This window comes from Camellia sinensis, chromosome 6, assembly GCF_055761805.1.
Source record: "Camellia sinensis isolate YWXY chromosome 6, ASM5576180v1, whole genome shotgun sequence".
Classification (NCBI taxonomy): Eukaryota; Viridiplantae; Streptophyta; class Magnoliopsida; order Ericales; family Theaceae; genus Camellia; species Camellia sinensis.
Genome location: NC_138966.1, coordinates 156,679,551 through 156,697,238, shown reverse-complemented (window position 1 = coordinate 156,697,238; position 17,688 = coordinate 156,679,551). Strand labels below are relative to the sequence as shown.

Below are 17,688 nucleotides of genomic sequence, written 5' to 3'. Positions count from 1 at the left end.
CTGTCTAAAATGGCTGATATGTGTCAGAGGGTCCGATTTCCCATCGTACGAAGTGAACTTTGGTGGAGTGAACTTCTTTGGAGGTCTCATGGTCTCAATTTCCGAAAAGAATGGCGAAGAGACGAGCCTGTCCAGCGCTCGATGTTCTCTCTGGTGAACAGTACGGTCCAGATGATCTCGATGTTGCTCGTTTTGCCTATTGCCAATCAGCCAAGTACGATGGTCCAGAGGAGGGTATTCAGTTTGTTGACTAACCGTCTTCTGCCTCTTGGCCCTCCTCCGGCGTGACCCACGGGTGTAGCTACTCGCCGCTTCACTCTGTGCCGGGATGGGTAGGCTTCGTTGCCCAGAGTCATTCCTAGGGAATTTTTTCACTGGTAGTTCTCTAGACGAGCTCCTTTGTTGTAAACGAGAGGGCTCTGCTTCCGTCCTCTTTTCCGTCGGATGACCCAACACCTTCTTAAGTTGAGCTTTCAATTCCTGTATCTCCATTCCCATGGAATCTATAATTCGATCTATATAATCCTTTTCCAGAAGAAAATGATGAGAAGAACCTCCGGCGAAGGGCAGTCGATGCTCGACGGATTCGGGGGTTTGATTATTATTTCCAGTTTGCTCCTCCAAAACTGTTGGGAGTGCCAAACCTTTGTCCTTCGTCTTCTTCGTCTGTGGAGTATGTGCTGAAGGCGGAATGTCCTCAATCCCCATTGCCGGGACTGAATGCAGAGCTCAAAGATAAAGTGATCCACACTCACCACACCAATTGTGCGTACCAGATTCCGCACTAGATGAAAGTGGATCGGAGCTCTGCACTCAGTTGGATTATCCAAGGACCGGGACTCCTGCCACAAGAAGCACCGTTAGAGCTGCCCGACCGGGGTTGGCCGGATAACCCCTCTGGCATGAGAATCAGTGATCGGAGAAGGAATGTATGTTAAGTGTGATTAGAACAGTTCTCCTTAGTTCAGTTCAATTTAGTTACCTTCAATGTGAAGTTTATGAAATATATATAGTATTCCTTACTTGCTTCTCAAGGTGGTTTCATGGAATGTGGATGCTGCCAGGTGTCCTTTCAGCATTGCTCCAGGTGAGGGACCACCTGGTAGTTGTCATTGATTGTATATACTCATTGTAGGCATGCTGATAACAAATCACGTTCCTTTGGTTCAACAACTTCCATGATTCTAGGTGTGGGGGACCAGCTGAGGTGGCAACCTGCACATGCTTGCACTCACAGCTCCCACGTTTCTTTGTGAGGTTTCTCCAGCTCAGTACTCATGTACTTCAGTTCGGTACTAATGTGCCTCGGCTCGGTCTTTTTCAGGATCATTTATGGAGATGGGTTGGCCCATTATCTGTGTCACGACCCAAACCCGGCCCTATGGGTTTAGCACCGTAACCGGCCAGTAATCCGAGATTACCGAAGGCCTGCTTAACAGTAATACAGTAAAACAGAGTACAGGGTCTGGCGGAAGCCAATACAATAATTAAACAATGTCCAATGAGCTGTGATAGTCTGTATGCCAAAAAGATTTTACATGCATTCATACATATACAAACAGTACAGTCTATACAAAATTTACAGTCACACAGTACAGGGACCTAATCCCTTGATAACAGTACGGTAAACATTCAGTCTGTACAGGACAGTTAGACAGTATGAAGACAGGCGGGGGAAAACAAACAAAACACCCCAAAGCCATAGCATGGCAACTCGGAACCTCGCAGTGAGGCGCAAAGGCTGGCTTGACAAAACTGGAGTTACCCTGACGCTCCTAGCTCCGATCTGGTGCCTGTACACCTACATATATATATAAGCAGTGAGCTAAAGTCCAGTGAATAACATAAAGCGTAAAGGGGTTTAGAATGAATGTCCTTACAGTAATGAAAACAGTTCAATTCAATCAGTATTTCAGTTGTTCAGTACAGTAAACAGTCATATGTGGTACATCCATTAGCATAACAGTAACAGTAGGTCTTAAAAGACCGAACAACAATGATGGCCATCAGTCAGTAAACAGTAGTGGCTCCACGAGGGAACCGACAGAGATCTCTGTAACAGTAACAGTAACAGTAAGCAGTAGGTACTAAGGATGCCACAGTACAGTTCAGAAATAAAGGACATACATTCATTCAGTAATACCAGTTCAATAAACAGTTCAGTTCAGTATTCAAAAGATATCAGTTGAACACATCTTTACACAATTGTTACTCACAGAGTTCTGGGCTACAGTATGCTAGAGCGTGTCTTCCCAGTTGCCAACCCTACACAGTTCACAGGTTGAACACACACTAAGCTACACAGTTGGGAAATATCATAACTTAATCCCTAATTTGCCTTGGTGTGTTCTACAACGATATCCTCATCTAAATGTCTTAAACTAGGCCTAAGAATGCCTAGGATGGGATGAGGATGCAAAAATACACTTAGAAAACATTTCGCAAAGTTTGCTGAAACTAGGAGCCTCGCTCGAGCGAGACTTTCTCCGCTCGAGCGTAAGTCCAAAATCAAAGGCTTCGCTCGAGCGAGTAATCCTTCGCTCGAGCGGTCTGCAAAACAGTAAAAATACTGGATGCTGAGATTTTATGCGCGATGGTCGCTCAATGGTCGCTCGATCGGAGCCCTGGGCAAAGGTGCTCGCTCGAGCGGGGAACCCTTCGCTCGAGCGAGGAAGCCAAATCTGGAGTTTCCAGATTTGCCTCCCAAGCTCAAACCAAGCATTCTACCACTCCAAACTCGACCTCTTGGGCCCAAATTCTGGAAAACATAACTAAATTCAATGTATAACAAGTTTCAAAGCTCAATTTATGAATTCAAGCCCCAAAGGTGAGTCAATTAAAACCATATTCAAACCCATTTTCAAGAATATGAAGAACATGCAAACATGCATGGATTCAAACCAAATTCAACCTTCAAAGCTTGTTCAAATGGACTCATTTCTTCAAGAACATGATGAATTCATGGAGTATGACCAAAAGATGGACATGCATGTGAGGAAACATGGACTTACAACCTCAAAACTTCAATATATGTACATGCATGCAACAATTAAGCCACAATTCAACATCTAAACCATGTTTGGCTCTACACTCCTTCAATATGACATGAATCATGCAAGAATCAACTCAAAACATGAACAAGAAGACAATGGAGCTACCTTTAGTCTTGTAGTTCAAGAAGGGAGCTCCAATATGCAATCACTTCAACAATTTCTTCAATTACCAAGCAATTTACAAGCAAAATTGAGATGAACTCCACTCCTCTAGTTTTTCTCTCTCTATGGTCGGCAATGAGAGGGGAAATGGCTGAGGAAATGTTGTCTTTGGCTCAAGTGTATGAGTGTATACAAGGCTTAAAGATGTGTGAGATAGTGGCCCACTCAAGGGCAAAACGGTAATTAAGTCCAACTCTTTAATTAGCTTAATTTAATTATACCTAATCAATTTTCAGATAATTATACCATAAAATCACATTAATTCTGAGGATCATGGAACATCAATCGGTTTCTAATTCGGCCGCCGATATGGCCTTCAATTTACAGTTTAAACATATAAGCATGAACAGATAATCATACAGTCAAACAGATAGAATGCAATTTAACTAACATATACTCAATCAATTCGGTTTCCAATTTCAGTCAGTCAGTTCAGTACTTTTAATCAGTTCAATTATCAGTCATTATCAGTTCCGTTTAACAGTAATCGGTGATTATCGGTAATCAATCGGTCATTAATCAGTAAACAGTATGGGGGTTGTTACAGTCTCCCCTCATTATAAAGAGTTTAGTCCTCTAAACTCGAGTTACCTTCATTCTGGAAGAAAACAGGATTCAGTGGAAACAGTTCAGGATATCGTTTGGCCATGTCATCTTCCCTTTCCCAAGTGGCATACACGCCACCGTGGTTCTGCCAGTCAACTTTTACTAGCGGGATCTCTGGTTCTGCCAGTCAACTTTTGCTAGCGGGATCTCTTTGTTCCTCAGTTTCTTGATCCGTCGGTTTACAATCTGTATAGGCCGTTCTTCGTAAGTGTAGTCATCACTCAACACTACGTGGGTAGGCTCTATTACATGGAACGGATCCCGAAGATAATCTCTTAACATGGAAATGTGGAAAACATTATGCATGTGTTCCATTTCAGGAGGGAGCGCAACTTGATACGCCACCGGATTGATTTTCTCGATAATCTCATACGGTCCGACATATCTCGGCGCTAACTTGCCTTTGACTCCAAAACAAGTCTGGCCTTTCATTGGTGTCACTTTCACAAAAACGTGATCACCCACTTCATACTCTCTGTCCCGTCTTCTGACATCTGCATAACTTTTCTGTCTACTCTGTGCAGTTTTCAGTCTCTGCTGTATCAGTTTCACTTTCTCAGTTGTTTCATACACAATCTCGGCCCAAGCAAAGGCCCATCTCCAACTTCTGCCCAGCAAATTGGAGACCTACATTTCCTGCCATACAATGCCTCGAAAGGCGCCATACCTATACTCGAATGGTAGCTGTTGTTGTAGGCGAATTCAGCTAATGGCAGATGACTTTCCCAATCTCCCTGAAAATCAAGGACACACATTCTCAGTAAATCCTCCAGAGTTTGGATGGTCCTTTCTGATTGGCCATCTGTCTGAGGATGATAAGCACTACTCAGTCTCAGTTCAGTACCCAATGCAGTTTGTAGGCTTTGCCAAAACCTCGATGTAAACTTCGAATCCCTGTCAGAAACAATAGACACAGGCACTCCATGCAGTCTTACAATCTCATCAATATAGATAACAGCCAATTTGTCCGCGTTATAGATTGTCTTGACAGGTAAGAAGTGAGCAGATTTGGTTAATCTATCAACAATAACCCAAATTGAATCCATACCTTTTCTGGAGCGAGGTAATCCCACAACAAAATCCATGGTGATATGCTCCCATTTCCACTCTGGTATGGGTAGGGGTTGCAATAGTCCGGCAGGTCGTTGATGTTCAGCTTTGACCTGTTGGCAATGAAGACATTTGGATACAAAATCGGCAATTTCTTTCTTCATTCCCGGCCACCAGAAATTCTGTTTCAGATCCTGGTACATTTTCGTATTCCCCGGATGGATAGACAGTTTCGAATTGTGGCCTTCTTGTAGAACTCTTCTTTTTAGTTCGGTATCATTTGGTACACACAGTCTTTCTTGAAATTTCAGTACATTATTCTCAAATTTGAATCCCGGTCTCGGTTTAGATTCTCTTTCTTCGATGATCTTTTTCAAGAAGTCATCCAGTTGCTGTTTCTCTTTAATCTCCTCAATCAGCGCCGGTTGAGCAGAAATAGCAGCTAAGATTCCACCTTGTTCTCGTAAAACAATTTCGATTTCAGATTTTTCAAGGTCACAAAGCAACTCTTTCTGTCCTGTAAGCAAACAGGTTAAGTTTCCAATCGATTTCCGGCTCAATGCATCGGCAACGGTATTGGCTTTTCCCGGATGGTACAATATCTGTAGGTCATAATCTTTAATCAGTTCTAGCCATCTCCGCTGTCTCATGTTCAGTTCTTTCTGTGTGAAGAAATATTTTAAACTCTTGTGGTCGGTGTATATTTCACATGTCACCCCGTACAGATAGTGACGCCAGATTTTCAGTGCAAACACCACTGCAGCAAGTTCCAGGTCATAGGTCGGGTAGTTCTTTTCATGTGGTCTCAACTGTCGGGAAGCATAAGCAATAACTCTCCCATTCTGCATTAAAACACATCCCAAACCCTTATGAGAAGCATCACTAAATACAGTATAACCATCCGTACCTGAGGGTAAAGTCAAAACTGGTGCAGTCACAAGTCGAGTTTTCAGCTCCTGGAAAGCAGATTCTCTTTGGTCAGTCCAGTCAAATGATGTCCCCTTTTGAGTTAACTGAGTCAATGGTAGGGCAATTTTGGAGAAATCTTTGACAAATCTTCTGTAATATCCAGCCAGTCCCAAAAAGCTTCGGACTTCAGTCACATTTGTCGGTCTAGGCCAGTTCACTACAGCTTCAATTTTCTGCGGATCAACAGAAATTCCATTTTTGCTAACAACATGCCCCAGAAACATAACATGGTCAAGCCAAAATTCACATTTAGACAGTTTAGCATACAGTTTCTGTTCTCTCAAGGTTTGTAGGGCAAGTCTCAGATGATGTTCATGTTGTTCTATGCTTTTGGAGTAAATCAATATGTCATCGATAAATACAACAATAAAGTCATCAAGGTACGGTTTAAAAATTCTGTTCATGAGGTCCATAAAAGCAGCAGGGGCATTCGTGACTCCGAATGGCATAACTAAAAATTCATAATGTCCATACCTCGTTCTAAAAGCAGTTTTATCAATGTCTTCTGGTTTAACCTTCAGTTGATGATACCCCGATCTAAGATCAATTTTGGAAAACACTTGTGCACCCTGTAACTGATCAAACAAATCATCAATACGTGGCAATGGGTATTTATTTTTCACAGTTACCTTGTTCAATTCATGGTAATCAATGCACAGTCTCAGTGAGCCATCTTTCTTCTTGACAAACAAAACAGGAGCACCCCATGGCGAAGTGCTAGGTCTGATGAACTTTTTGTCTAACAGTTCTTGCAATTGCACTTTCAGTTCTTTCAGTTCAGTTGGAGCCATTCGGTAAGGAGCTTTAGAAACTGGTTGTGTTCCGGGAATCACATCAACGGTAAATTCAATCTCCCTGTCAGTCAAATCTCCTGGAAGATTATCTGGAAAAACATCTGGAAATTCTCTGACTATAGGAATACAATTCACATCAGTTTTAATACTATCATCAGTAGACACAGTCAGTACAGAACACAGATATCCTTTACACCCCTTTCTAATTAATTTAACAGCTTTCACTGACGAAATCAAATACGGAGGAGGTACTACTCCACTCCCATTAAACACAAATTCAGGCAAACCAGGTGGACGGAAAACAACTTGCTTGGTCACACAGTCAATAGTGGCATGATATTTTTGTAACCAATCCATCCCCAATATTACGTCAAAATGATCAATGTTCAATGGCAGTAAATCAATAAACAGATGCATATCCCCAACAATAATTTCACATGCGGGGTACATATAAGCACATGTCATGGATCCCCCTACGGGTGATGATACGGCTAGCAGATAGTTCATAGGTTCTAAGGGTCTATTCAATTTCCGTGAGAAAGCATGCGATACATAAGAATGTGTAGACCCCGAATCAATCAATACATATGCATTTTGTGTACAAATAGAGAGAATACCTGACACAACGGTCTCAGTATTTTGCACGTCTCCCGGTACTAGTGCGAACACTCGGCCTTGCCTCACAGGCTCTTTCCCGGTAGCTCTAGGGTTAGGCTTTGGTGCTACAGTTGATGCTGCTGCGCTTGGTGCAGCTTTACTACTGGCTTGTGGAGCAGAGGGGCAGTCTTTAACCATGTGGCCCACCTTGCCACACCTGTAACAGGCTCCAGATATTCTGTAGCAGACCCCCTTGTGCTTCTTGCCACACTCAGGACAGGGTGGTATGAACCCACTCCCTTGGCTGGGGCTAGTTGTCGACCCCGTATTCTGTTTCTTGTTGGCTGGGTTGTGCTTGCCTTTCTTGAATTTGAAACCCTGCCTTTTACCATGCCATTCAGTTGTTGGTGTTTCAGATTGTTTCACCGCCGCAATGTTCGACTCGGCCATCAATGCCCGGTCGAGAACACCCACAAAAGTCGGTAATTTCAAAACATTTATTCGGTCAAGAATTGCAACATTAAGGCCGCCTTCAAATTTTCTGGCCTTCTTATATTCGGTATCCACCATGTGTGGTGCATATCTGGCAAGTTCAGTAAATTTTGTTTCATATTCCGCAACAGTCATTGTGCCCTGCTTCAGCTGTTCAAATTCAGTCACTTTTCTATCCCTGACACACTGAGGGAAATACTTTTCAAAGAAGGACTCCTTGAACTGAGCCCAAGTTATAACAGTATTTGTATCACGGATCAACATCCACCACCTTCTAGCCTCTTCTTGTAGGGTGAAGGTAGCTAGCAATACTTTGTTTGCTTCTGAGCACGGAAATACTTCAAATAGTTTCTCTGTTTCCAGAACCCAAGCTTCAGCTTTTAACGGTTCAAGGCCTCCCTGAAAGGATGGCGGTTTCATCTTGCTGAATTTATGGGTGAGAGCAATAATATCCTCATCATTCACATTCACATTAGGTTCCGGCTGTACCGGAGGAGGAGGAGGTGGGGGCGGTTGGTTCTGTTGTTGTTCAAGTCTAGCAGTTATCAGTTCTATCATTCTTTCCATTCTTTCCATTCTTGCCTCAGTAGATGAGGACTCAGGTTCATTTGCATTGTCCATTTCACTATAAGCAGTTATAACAGTTTTTAAACATAAGCAGTCATTTGTTTAACAGTTTACCACATCAGTATGTATTCAGTCATAACATAACCACACACTTATCATGCTCATGAGATGCCCTAATAACTTTTCTAGGACACCCTATAGCTCATTTGGACACGTGTGTGCGGTATAACTCGTGGTAAGTATCGCTCTGATACCACTCTGTCACGACCCAAACCCGGCCCTATGGGTTTAGCACCGTAACCGGCCAGTAATCCGAGATTACCGAAGGCCTGCTTAACAGTAATACAGTAAAACAGAGTACAGGGCCTGGCGGAAGCCAATACAGTAATTAAACAATGTCCAATGAGCTGTGACAGTCTGTATGCCAAAAAGATTTTACATGCATTCATACATATACAAACAGTACAGTCTATACAAAATTTACAGTCACACAGTACAGGGACCTAATCCCTTGATAACAGTACGGTAAACATTCAGTCTGTACAGGACAGTTAGACAGTATGAAGACAGGCGGGGGAAAACAAACAAAACACCCCAAAGCCATAGCATGGCAACTCGGAACCTCGCAGTGAGGCACAAAGGCTGGCTTGACAAAACTGGAGTTACCCTGACGCTCCTAGCTCCGATCTGGTGCCTGTACACCTACATATATATATAAGCAGTGAGCTAAAGTCCAGTGAATAACATAAAGCGTAAAGGGGTTTAGAATGAATGTCCTTACAGTAATGAAAACAGTTCAATTCAATCAGTATTTCAGTTGTTCAGTACAGTAAACAGTCATATGTGGTACATCCATTAGCATAACAGTAACAGTAGGTCTTAAAAGACCGAACAGTAATGATGGCCATCAGTCAGTAAACAGTAGTGGTTCCACGAGGGAACCGACAGAGATCTCTGTAACAGTAACAGTAACAGTAAGCAGTAGGTACTAAGGATGCCACAGTACAGTTCAGAAATAAAGGACATACATTCATTCAGTAATACCAGTTCAATAAACAGTTCAGTTCAGTATTCAAAAGATATCAGTTGAACACATCTTTACACAATTGTTACTCACAGAGTTTTGGGCTACAGTATGCTAGAGCGTGTCTTCCCAGTTGCCAACCCTACACAGTTCACAGGTTGAACACACACTAAGCTACACAGTTGGGAAATATCATAACTTAATCCCTAATTTGCCTTGGTGTGTTCTACAACGATATCCTCATCTAAATGTCTTAAACTAGGCCTAAGAATGCCTAGGATGGGATGAGGATGCAAAAATACACTTAGAAAACATTTCGCAAAGTTTGCTGAAACTAGGAGCCTCGCTCGAGCGAGACTTTCTCCGCTCGAGCGTAAGTCCAAAATCAAAGGCTTCGCTCGAGCGAGTAATCCTTCGCTCGAACGGTCTGCAAAACAGTAAAAATACTGGATGCTGAGATTTTACGCGCGATGGTCGCTCGATGGTCGCTCGAGCGGAGCCCTGGGCAAAGGTGCTCGCTCGAGCGGGGAACCCTTCGCTCGAGCGAGGAAGCCAAATCTGGAGTTTCCAGATTTGCCTCCCAAGCTCAAACCAAGCATTCTACCACTCCAAACTCGACCTCTTGGGCCCAAATTCTGGAAAACATAACTAAATTCAATGTATAACAAGTTTCAAAGCTCAATTTATGAATTCAAGCCCCAAAGGTGAGTCAATTAAAACCATATTCAAACCCATTTTCAAGAATATGAAGAACATGCAAACATGCATGGATTCAAACCAAATTCAACTTTCAAAGCTTGTTCAAATGGACTCATTTCTTCAAGAACATGATGAATTCATGGAGTATGACCAAAAGATGGACATGCATGTGAGGAAACATGGACTTACAACCTCAAAACTTCAATATATGTACATGCATGCAACAATTAAGCCACAATTCAACATCTAAACCATGTTTGGCTCTACACTCCTTCAATATGACATGAATCATGCAAGAATCAACTCAAAACATGAACAAGAAGACAATGGAGCTACCTTTAGTCTTGTAGTTCAAGAAGGGAGCTCCAATATGCAATCACTTCAACAATTTCTTCAATTACCAAGCAATTTACAAGCAAAATTGAGATGAACTCCACTCCTCTAGTTTTTCTCTCTCTATGGTCGGCAATGAGAGGGGAAATGGCTGAGGAAATGTTGTCTTTGGCTCAAGTGTATGAGTGTATACAAGGCTTAAAGATGTGTGAGATAGTGGCCCACTCAAGGGCAAAACGGTAATTAAGTCCAACTCTTTAATTAGCTTAATTTAATCATACCTAATCAATTTTCAGATAATTATACCATAAAATCACATTAATTCTGAGGATCATGGAACATCAATCGGTTTCTAATTCGGCCGCCGATATGGCCTTCAATTTACAGTTTAAACATATAAGCATGAACAGATAATCATACAGTCAAACAGATAGAATGCAATTTAACTAACATATACTCAATCAATTCGGTTTCCAATTTCAGTCAGTCAGTTCAGTACTTTTAATCAGTTCAATTATCAGTCAGTTATCGGTCATTATCAGTTCCGTTTAACAGTAATCGGTGATTATCGGTAATCAATCGGTCATTAATCAGTAAACAGTATGTGGGTTGTTACAATCTGTTCGGCCCACAGATTCCGTTTCGCAGCTCGGCCCAGACGAGCACTACAGCTGGGCTAGCCTTTCCACTGCGGGTTGGGCCCAAGTGCTTGAGGACTTTAGTGGACCGTTAATCATGAAGTTGGGCTTGTCCATATACTCATCTGACCCACTTGAATTCAGACTTTGTCGGATTGGACCGGTCCAAGACTTGGACCTGACCCATTTCACATTTAGCCCCTTCAGGAAATTAAAAAAAAAAATTGAAGGTGGAGACGTAATTGTAAATAGATGAGAATTAAAATATTAAAAAAAAATACCACAAAATGTAAATTTTATATATTTTGTTGTACCCACTATTTGTATCCGCTATTTGAAAGGAGTTTGTGACCCCCAAATTTAAAAAATAAAGAGGGAAAGTAAGAGAATCTAATAAAATTGTAGTTCTTTTCTCTTTTTTTTTTTTTTTTTTTCTCAATATTATTAAGAAATGAAAGTAGTAATACATCAAGTTCCTTAGAGAAAGTTTCTCTCAAACTCACAAAACTTGACACCCACTACAACTTTTAATAGAACAAAATCCAATCAACTACACTACAACAGTGAAAAAAGCAAAAGGTGAAGACAGTTGCATATTATTTTTCTTCCAAGTACACTTTGAACGGAAATACAAGAAAAGAAAAATTTATGAATTCAAAATCCAGAAACATGTGATGACAACAATAACAATCATGAATGTTCCTGAAACCCTAATCCTTGTACTTCATCTCGGACATTAAGAAGCCGGGCATGTCAAATGAGCCTGCAAACTTCTCAACATCAGCCTTGAGTTCCTCAATGTCCTTGTTGTTCACCAGACCCTTGTTGAAGTCTTTCAAGAGCTTTCCATGCTCCTTTTGGATCTTCAATGTGATTGTCACAGAGCGGTGGAGGAACTCTGCAATCTGCTCAAAGTCCTTCTCAACCAACCCTCTGGAAGTCATAGCCGGAGTACCTGCAAACAGAGAATCTCCTCACTCATTCATATCAAAGAAAGGAATGTCGAACTATCTGGTTTTCTGATTTCATATTTCAACAGAAAACAAGTGAGAGTTTTGAAGTTCTGAGTAAATTGAAAAGCAATCAACCCAAATTGTGAAAACAATCAATTTACTGCATCACTGAACAAACACGCGCACCAAACCAGATCTGTCTGAATTACTAGACATGTAATTTGGTGGATACGGGCAAGCAACTTTTTTTTTTTTTTTTTATAAATATACACAGGCAAGCAACTTCAAGCTTTCATTTCAATTATTCTTTAAATTCCACTTTCACATCTAAGCATTTAATGAAATATTGAGTAACACATGGCTAGAGGAGTCGAATAAAACCCATTTTGCCTAGTTAAATCATTTATCTCAGGGAATGGGGTAAATGGGTTTGAGCTGAAGTATCCAGTGGTAAAAAACCGCACTTTCAATTCAAGTCCACCTCCCACCTCCCCTATTAGATTCACTGGTTTCTATGGGAGAAAATGTTGTACTAATCAGTAAAAGTCACTTGTTCTAGGAGTCAATTTAAAAGACTCTTTCAGTCACATTCTCATGTGAGATCTATCTGTTATCAGTAAAATGATGCCCTCAAATCAACAGTTCTTACCAATTCGTACCCCTCCAGGAGACAAGGCACTGCTGTCACCAAACACAGCATTCTTGTTCACAGTTATGTTGCACAAGTCACAGAGCTTCTCAACCTTATTGCCTGCAACAAAAGCAACAAATAATTAGATTCCATGAAAAGACAGAATAAAGTCTATAAATAACTCATAAAAACATTGTAAATTCAGTCATTTTACCAGTCAATCCTAGAGGACGAAGATCCCATAGAACAAGATGGTTCTCAGTCCCTCCTGTGACGAGCTTGTAGCCTTTGCTCATCAAGTAGTTCCCAAGGGCAACTGCATTGGCCCTGACTTGCTTAGCATATTCCTTGAACCCAGGGGTCATGACCTGTTTCAGAGCAACAGCCAAAGCACCAATCTGGTGGTTGTGGGGACCCCCCTGAAGGGCAGGGAAAACAGCAAAATTGATCTTGTCTTCGAAATCATAAACTGCGTCCTCCGGCTGGCCTTTCTTGGCTGGTTTAGGACCCTTCCGGTAAAAGATCATACCAGCCCTAGGACCCCTCAGGCTTTTGTGGGTAGTGGTTGTGACTATATCACAGTACTCGAAGGGATCTGCAGCTTCCTACACACAAAAATGACAAGAATTACAACGGATTGTCTGGATCCACAAGATCTACCTCAATAATCAAGAAGCTCAAACCCATCCCCCCAAAAAAAAAACCAAAAGATGACAATGCAGATATCATGGATCCCGATACTCTTACAATTTTGCATCGAAATGATTAATCAGCATTGAAATTCGGTAGTGTTGGTTTTTAATTGAGTGCATATTAAACTGTTCTACTCCAGATTTGATAAGGAAAATGACGTTATTTAATTTTAATAAAATATAATAGAAAAAAACAAATACGCATAACTATGATGTCCCCAAGATCTCACAGTTTTCACCAAATTGGTATCAAATTGACAATTGAACAAAAAAATTATCAAACAGAGAACAGGATACAGATTTTAGCAAATTACTGTTTGTGACTATTGGAGCAGAGGAACCGGTCAACCAGCCGGTTGACCAACCGGTCGACCACGAAAAGGTTCAAACAGTTCAAATGGGTAGATTCAAACAATTCAAAAAATATATATATATATTTTTGCTTTACCGGTCGACCGGCTGGTCGACCGACCACTAAAAGGTTTAAACAGTTTAAATAGGTAGGTTCAAACAATTTTAAAAAAAAAAAAATTTTGCCTTACCGGTCAACCAACCGATTGTCTTGAAACAACAGATGTGATGAAAATCAATCATTGGAGCATTCTGTATCAAATTGAGCACATGGTCCTTTTTTTACTCAAATTTGATGAAAAATTAGGTGAACCGTTGGAGATGCTCTTGCCAATCAATTTCATGGAATCTCAATTCTCGTATACATAACTTAGAAGTAAGCTGAGATCAGATTCTCATTAAAAAAAAATCTTGGCAATTTTCATTAAATTAAATTAAAACAGGACCGCGCTTCAATACAATCACATTAGTAGAGACAAAGTAACCGATCCTAATTATTTATATCTAGATCCCAGACTCCAGTAAAATTCAATCAAAAAGTTCTAATCACGTGAATTCGAATTAATACCCAATCAATGTGAAATACACTATTACAATTACAGTAAGCAAACTGAGTTCCTTCTCAGTTTTATTAATTGTAAACCAAATATATTCCAAAATTGGAAAATACTTCAAAACCTTGACCTTTAACTGCAAAATGCATAACAAAAGGGACAGGGAATCAGAGAGAACTAAAGAAATGAAATTTAGAAGATCCAAATGACAGTCTTAAGAATTCTTGCAAACAAACAATATCTAAGTAACAAAAGAACAAAAAGAACCAGCAAAACCCAGATCCAAACTACACAATTTAACCTACTCTAAAGCCCAACTTCAATACAGATCCAATAATGCAAATCAAGAACATGAAAAACTCAGTAATACATCCAGATCCAATAATCTCTCACTAAGGACCATCATAAAATCTCAAAGTAAAATTTATTTTTTTTTTTTTTTTTAAAAAAAAAAAAATCCCAAATGCAGATCTACACAATTGAATAAAACAAAACCAAATCAGATTCATAAAAAACACAAACAAGAACAAGAAATGTACCTGAGCAGCAACAAGACCACTGATATGAGCCATATCACAAAGCAACAAAGCCCCAACCTTATCAGCAACAGATCTCAACCTCTTGTAATCCCAATCCCTAGGGTAAGCACTCCCACCACAAATAATCAATTTAGGCCTAAAATCCATAGCCTTCTCTTCCAATCTATCATAATCAATATACCCAGTATTGGGATCGACCTTATAAGGCAAACTCTCAAAATAAATCGAGGTCGCCGAGATCTTTTTCCCACCAGAGGTATAGTAGCCATGAGTCAAGTGACCACCAGAGGGAAGGTCCAGACCCATGATTCGATCATGGGGGTTGAGCACCGCCGTGTAGGCGGCGAAGTTGGCGGGGCTGCCGGAGTAAGGCTGGACATTGACGCCCCATTTGGTGGGTTCGAGACGGTAGGCTTTGAGGGCTCGGCTGCGACAGAGGTTTTCGATCTCGTCGATGAACTCGTTGCCTCCGTAGTATCGGTTTCCCGGCATGCCTTCGGAGTACTTGTTTGTGAGTGCGCTTCCGAGAGCTTCGATGACTGCGAAGGATGTGAAGTTCTCGGAGGCGATGAGCTCGATTCCATGGCTCTGTCGATGCTTTTCTTTCTCGATGAGGTCGTGGATCTCTGGATCCACGGTTACCAATGGAGTGTTTCCCCATTCTTTTACGGGCTCCATTGTTGCAGTTGCAGATGAAGAATGAGAGAGAGAGAGAGAGAGAGAGAGAGAGAAGAGGTAAGTGCAGTGGGTGGAGGAGGTGGAGGTTGGGGAGTTTAAAGGAGTTTTCATGGGATTTTTAAATTACAGTTATGCCCTTTTCTTTTTTTAATTTTTATTTTTTTGGATTTTTTTGGTATTAACTATTTTGCTATTTTGGTGGTAGGAGGAGAGATACAGCCTAGAGGGGGTTGGTGGATCCCATATTTTAATTGGTGGAGTGTTTTTGCTTCATTTTATTTGCTAATCATTTTATGGATGAGAATAGGTGAGTGAGGCCTTGAAAGTTACCACTTGCATTGAAGGCCATGATTTTTGCTTCGAAATTTATGTAGATTAGAAAAATAAGAATAAGTAAATTATACTAATATCCCTACAGTTTTTTCGATATTATAGTCTGGTTTGCTAATTTAATTGCAAACATCCCCAATTAGAATTCATTTACGAATGAACATGAGAAATTGTGAAAATTACATAATTATTTTGAATTCTTTCATACCTCTCTCTCTTCTTGAGTAGACTTACCATTTCCTTTTTTTCTTTTTCTTTTTCTTTTTTTTAATTCATAAAATAGATATGTAGATAGGCTACTTCACATATCCGCTAAGGAGTATTATCCCTTAACACTTACAGCACATCTACAGAGAACCCTATCGCACCTACGTCAGAGCCGAAGTATAGGCATGCTCCAAGTGATAAAGAATATGTTTAACCCCAACGAGGAACTATGGAGACTCAAACTCAAGTTTTGCGTAAGGGATTCGAAAGCCTTACCACTAAACCAACCCCTCTTAGTCCATTTCCATTTTTTACTTGAGAGCCATTTTCACCTTCGACTCCTCTATTTTCAATGTGTCACCATCATTCTACCATTCTACTCTATTGCACATTTAAATACAATTTGACTATCAATGTTACTTCAGTTCTTTGGTCTCTTTTGACAATTAGGTTAAAAGTCAATTTATTTATTTTTTTGACTTTTTTAATCACATCACCTCTCTATTTTTTTTTATACATTTTAAAAATAAAAAATAAAAAATTTAACTTTTAGCCTATTTTTCAAAAATATTGTTGACATCTCCCTCAAACCCACTAGACAACCAACAGTGATTCGTAGCTCAAAATATTGTGGCTCGAGAGTGGCCCGAATATTATTTTTTATCCTCTATGGACGTGTGCTTGAATTGAATGAAGTCTCACAGCCAAGCATCATATTCGGCGGCAAAACAATAAAAAGAGAACGAAAAAGAAAAACAAGAATAGAGATTAAAGAGAGAGAAGCATGTATTGTTCGTAACCTAGCGGCACAGTGAGAGGAGCGATCTGGGTTGCTGTTGCTGCCGTGGGTGCCGGAAGCTGTTGTCGTTGTGTCGTCCATAGTTGAAGAAGATGAGTCTTGACTAGTATGTATTTATGTTCTCAATTGGTATGTATTTATGTCCTCACCCATCTTTCTTCTATGTTCCTCCTTCAATGGTGGTCTGAGAGGTCTCTCTCACAAAATCTGCATTTTTCTGCAACTGGGGTCTTGTTTTCATGGCTAAATCACGAGTACCCATTAATTGTTGATTCCCTCTTCTTTCCTAGCCTTTAATTCTTTTGTGTCTTTCTTTATTCTTTTGTGTTCTTGGTCATTGGGGAATTATCTTTTCTTGCCTAAATGTAGAGATGCCATGAATTTTCTTGAATTTTTTTTTCTTTGTTGGTTTTAATTCAACTTGTTCACAGAGATGTTGTCTGTAATTGCAATATGTCAGCTTCACATGTCTCTTTATTTGATTCCATAACATTAGAATTTTAGGATTTTCTAATTATAATAGGATTCCAATTGCTGAGCATAAAGTTTAAGATTGGTTAGTTCACTTGTAAAGGTTTGGCATGCTGCTTTTCTTGCCTAAATGTAGAGTTGTCATGAATTTTCTTGAATTCTTTTTTCTTTGTTTGTTTTAATTCAACTTGTTCACAAAGATGTTGTCTGTAATTGCAATATGTTAGCTTCACATGTCTCCTTATTTGATTCCATAGCATTAGAATTTTGGGATTTTCTAATTATAGTACGATTCCAATTGCTGAGCATAAAGTTTAAGATTGGTTAGTTCACATGTAAAGGTTTGGCATGCTGTTTTTGTTGAAACCCCTTTTTTTCTTCGCATGTACTCTAAAATTTTGTATTCTATTTAACTTTGAAGGTAGAATGGATATTGATTCGAACAATAATTTTTTCAATGGGAGTGACGAAGTTGAAGAAGAAGATAACACTCTTTCAT

General features: G+C 40.2%; 1 protein-coding gene across 1 annotated transcript; it reads right to left on the bottom strand.

Annotated features, from left to right (window-relative positions):
- Positions 1-11,375: 11,375 nt before the first annotated feature.
- Positions 11,376-15,469, bottom strand: LOC114273434 (serine hydroxymethyltransferase 4). The gene is made up of 4 exons (XM_028215226.2): positions 14,705-15,469; positions 12,783-13,173; positions 12,587-12,688; positions 11,376-11,939 (listed from the first exon to the last, which is right to left on the bottom strand). The coding sequence occupies exons 1-4, from the start codon at positions 15,380-15,382 to the stop codon at positions 11,695-11,697; spliced, it is 1,416 nt and encodes a 471-aa protein (XP_028071027.2). The 5' UTR covers positions 15,383-15,469; the 3' UTR covers positions 11,376-11,694.
- Between the last annotated feature and the right edge of the window lie 2,219 nt (positions 15,470-17,688).

Excerpts from the sequence above, each read along its gene's own strand:
- LOC114273434 (XM_028215226.2), bottom strand. The coding sequence starts at position 15,382 with ATGGAGCCCGTAAAAGAATGGGGAAACACTCCATTGGTAACCGTGGAT. Across the intron at positions 12,689-12,782 it reads TCGTCCTCTAGGATTGACTG|GCAATAAGGTTGAGAAGCTC; the intron begins GTAAAATGACTG and ends CTTTTGTTGCAG. Across the intron at positions 11,940-12,586 it reads TCCTGGAGGGGTACGAATTG|GTACTCCGGCTATGACTTCC; the intron begins GTAAGAACTGTT and ends CTCTGTTTGCAG.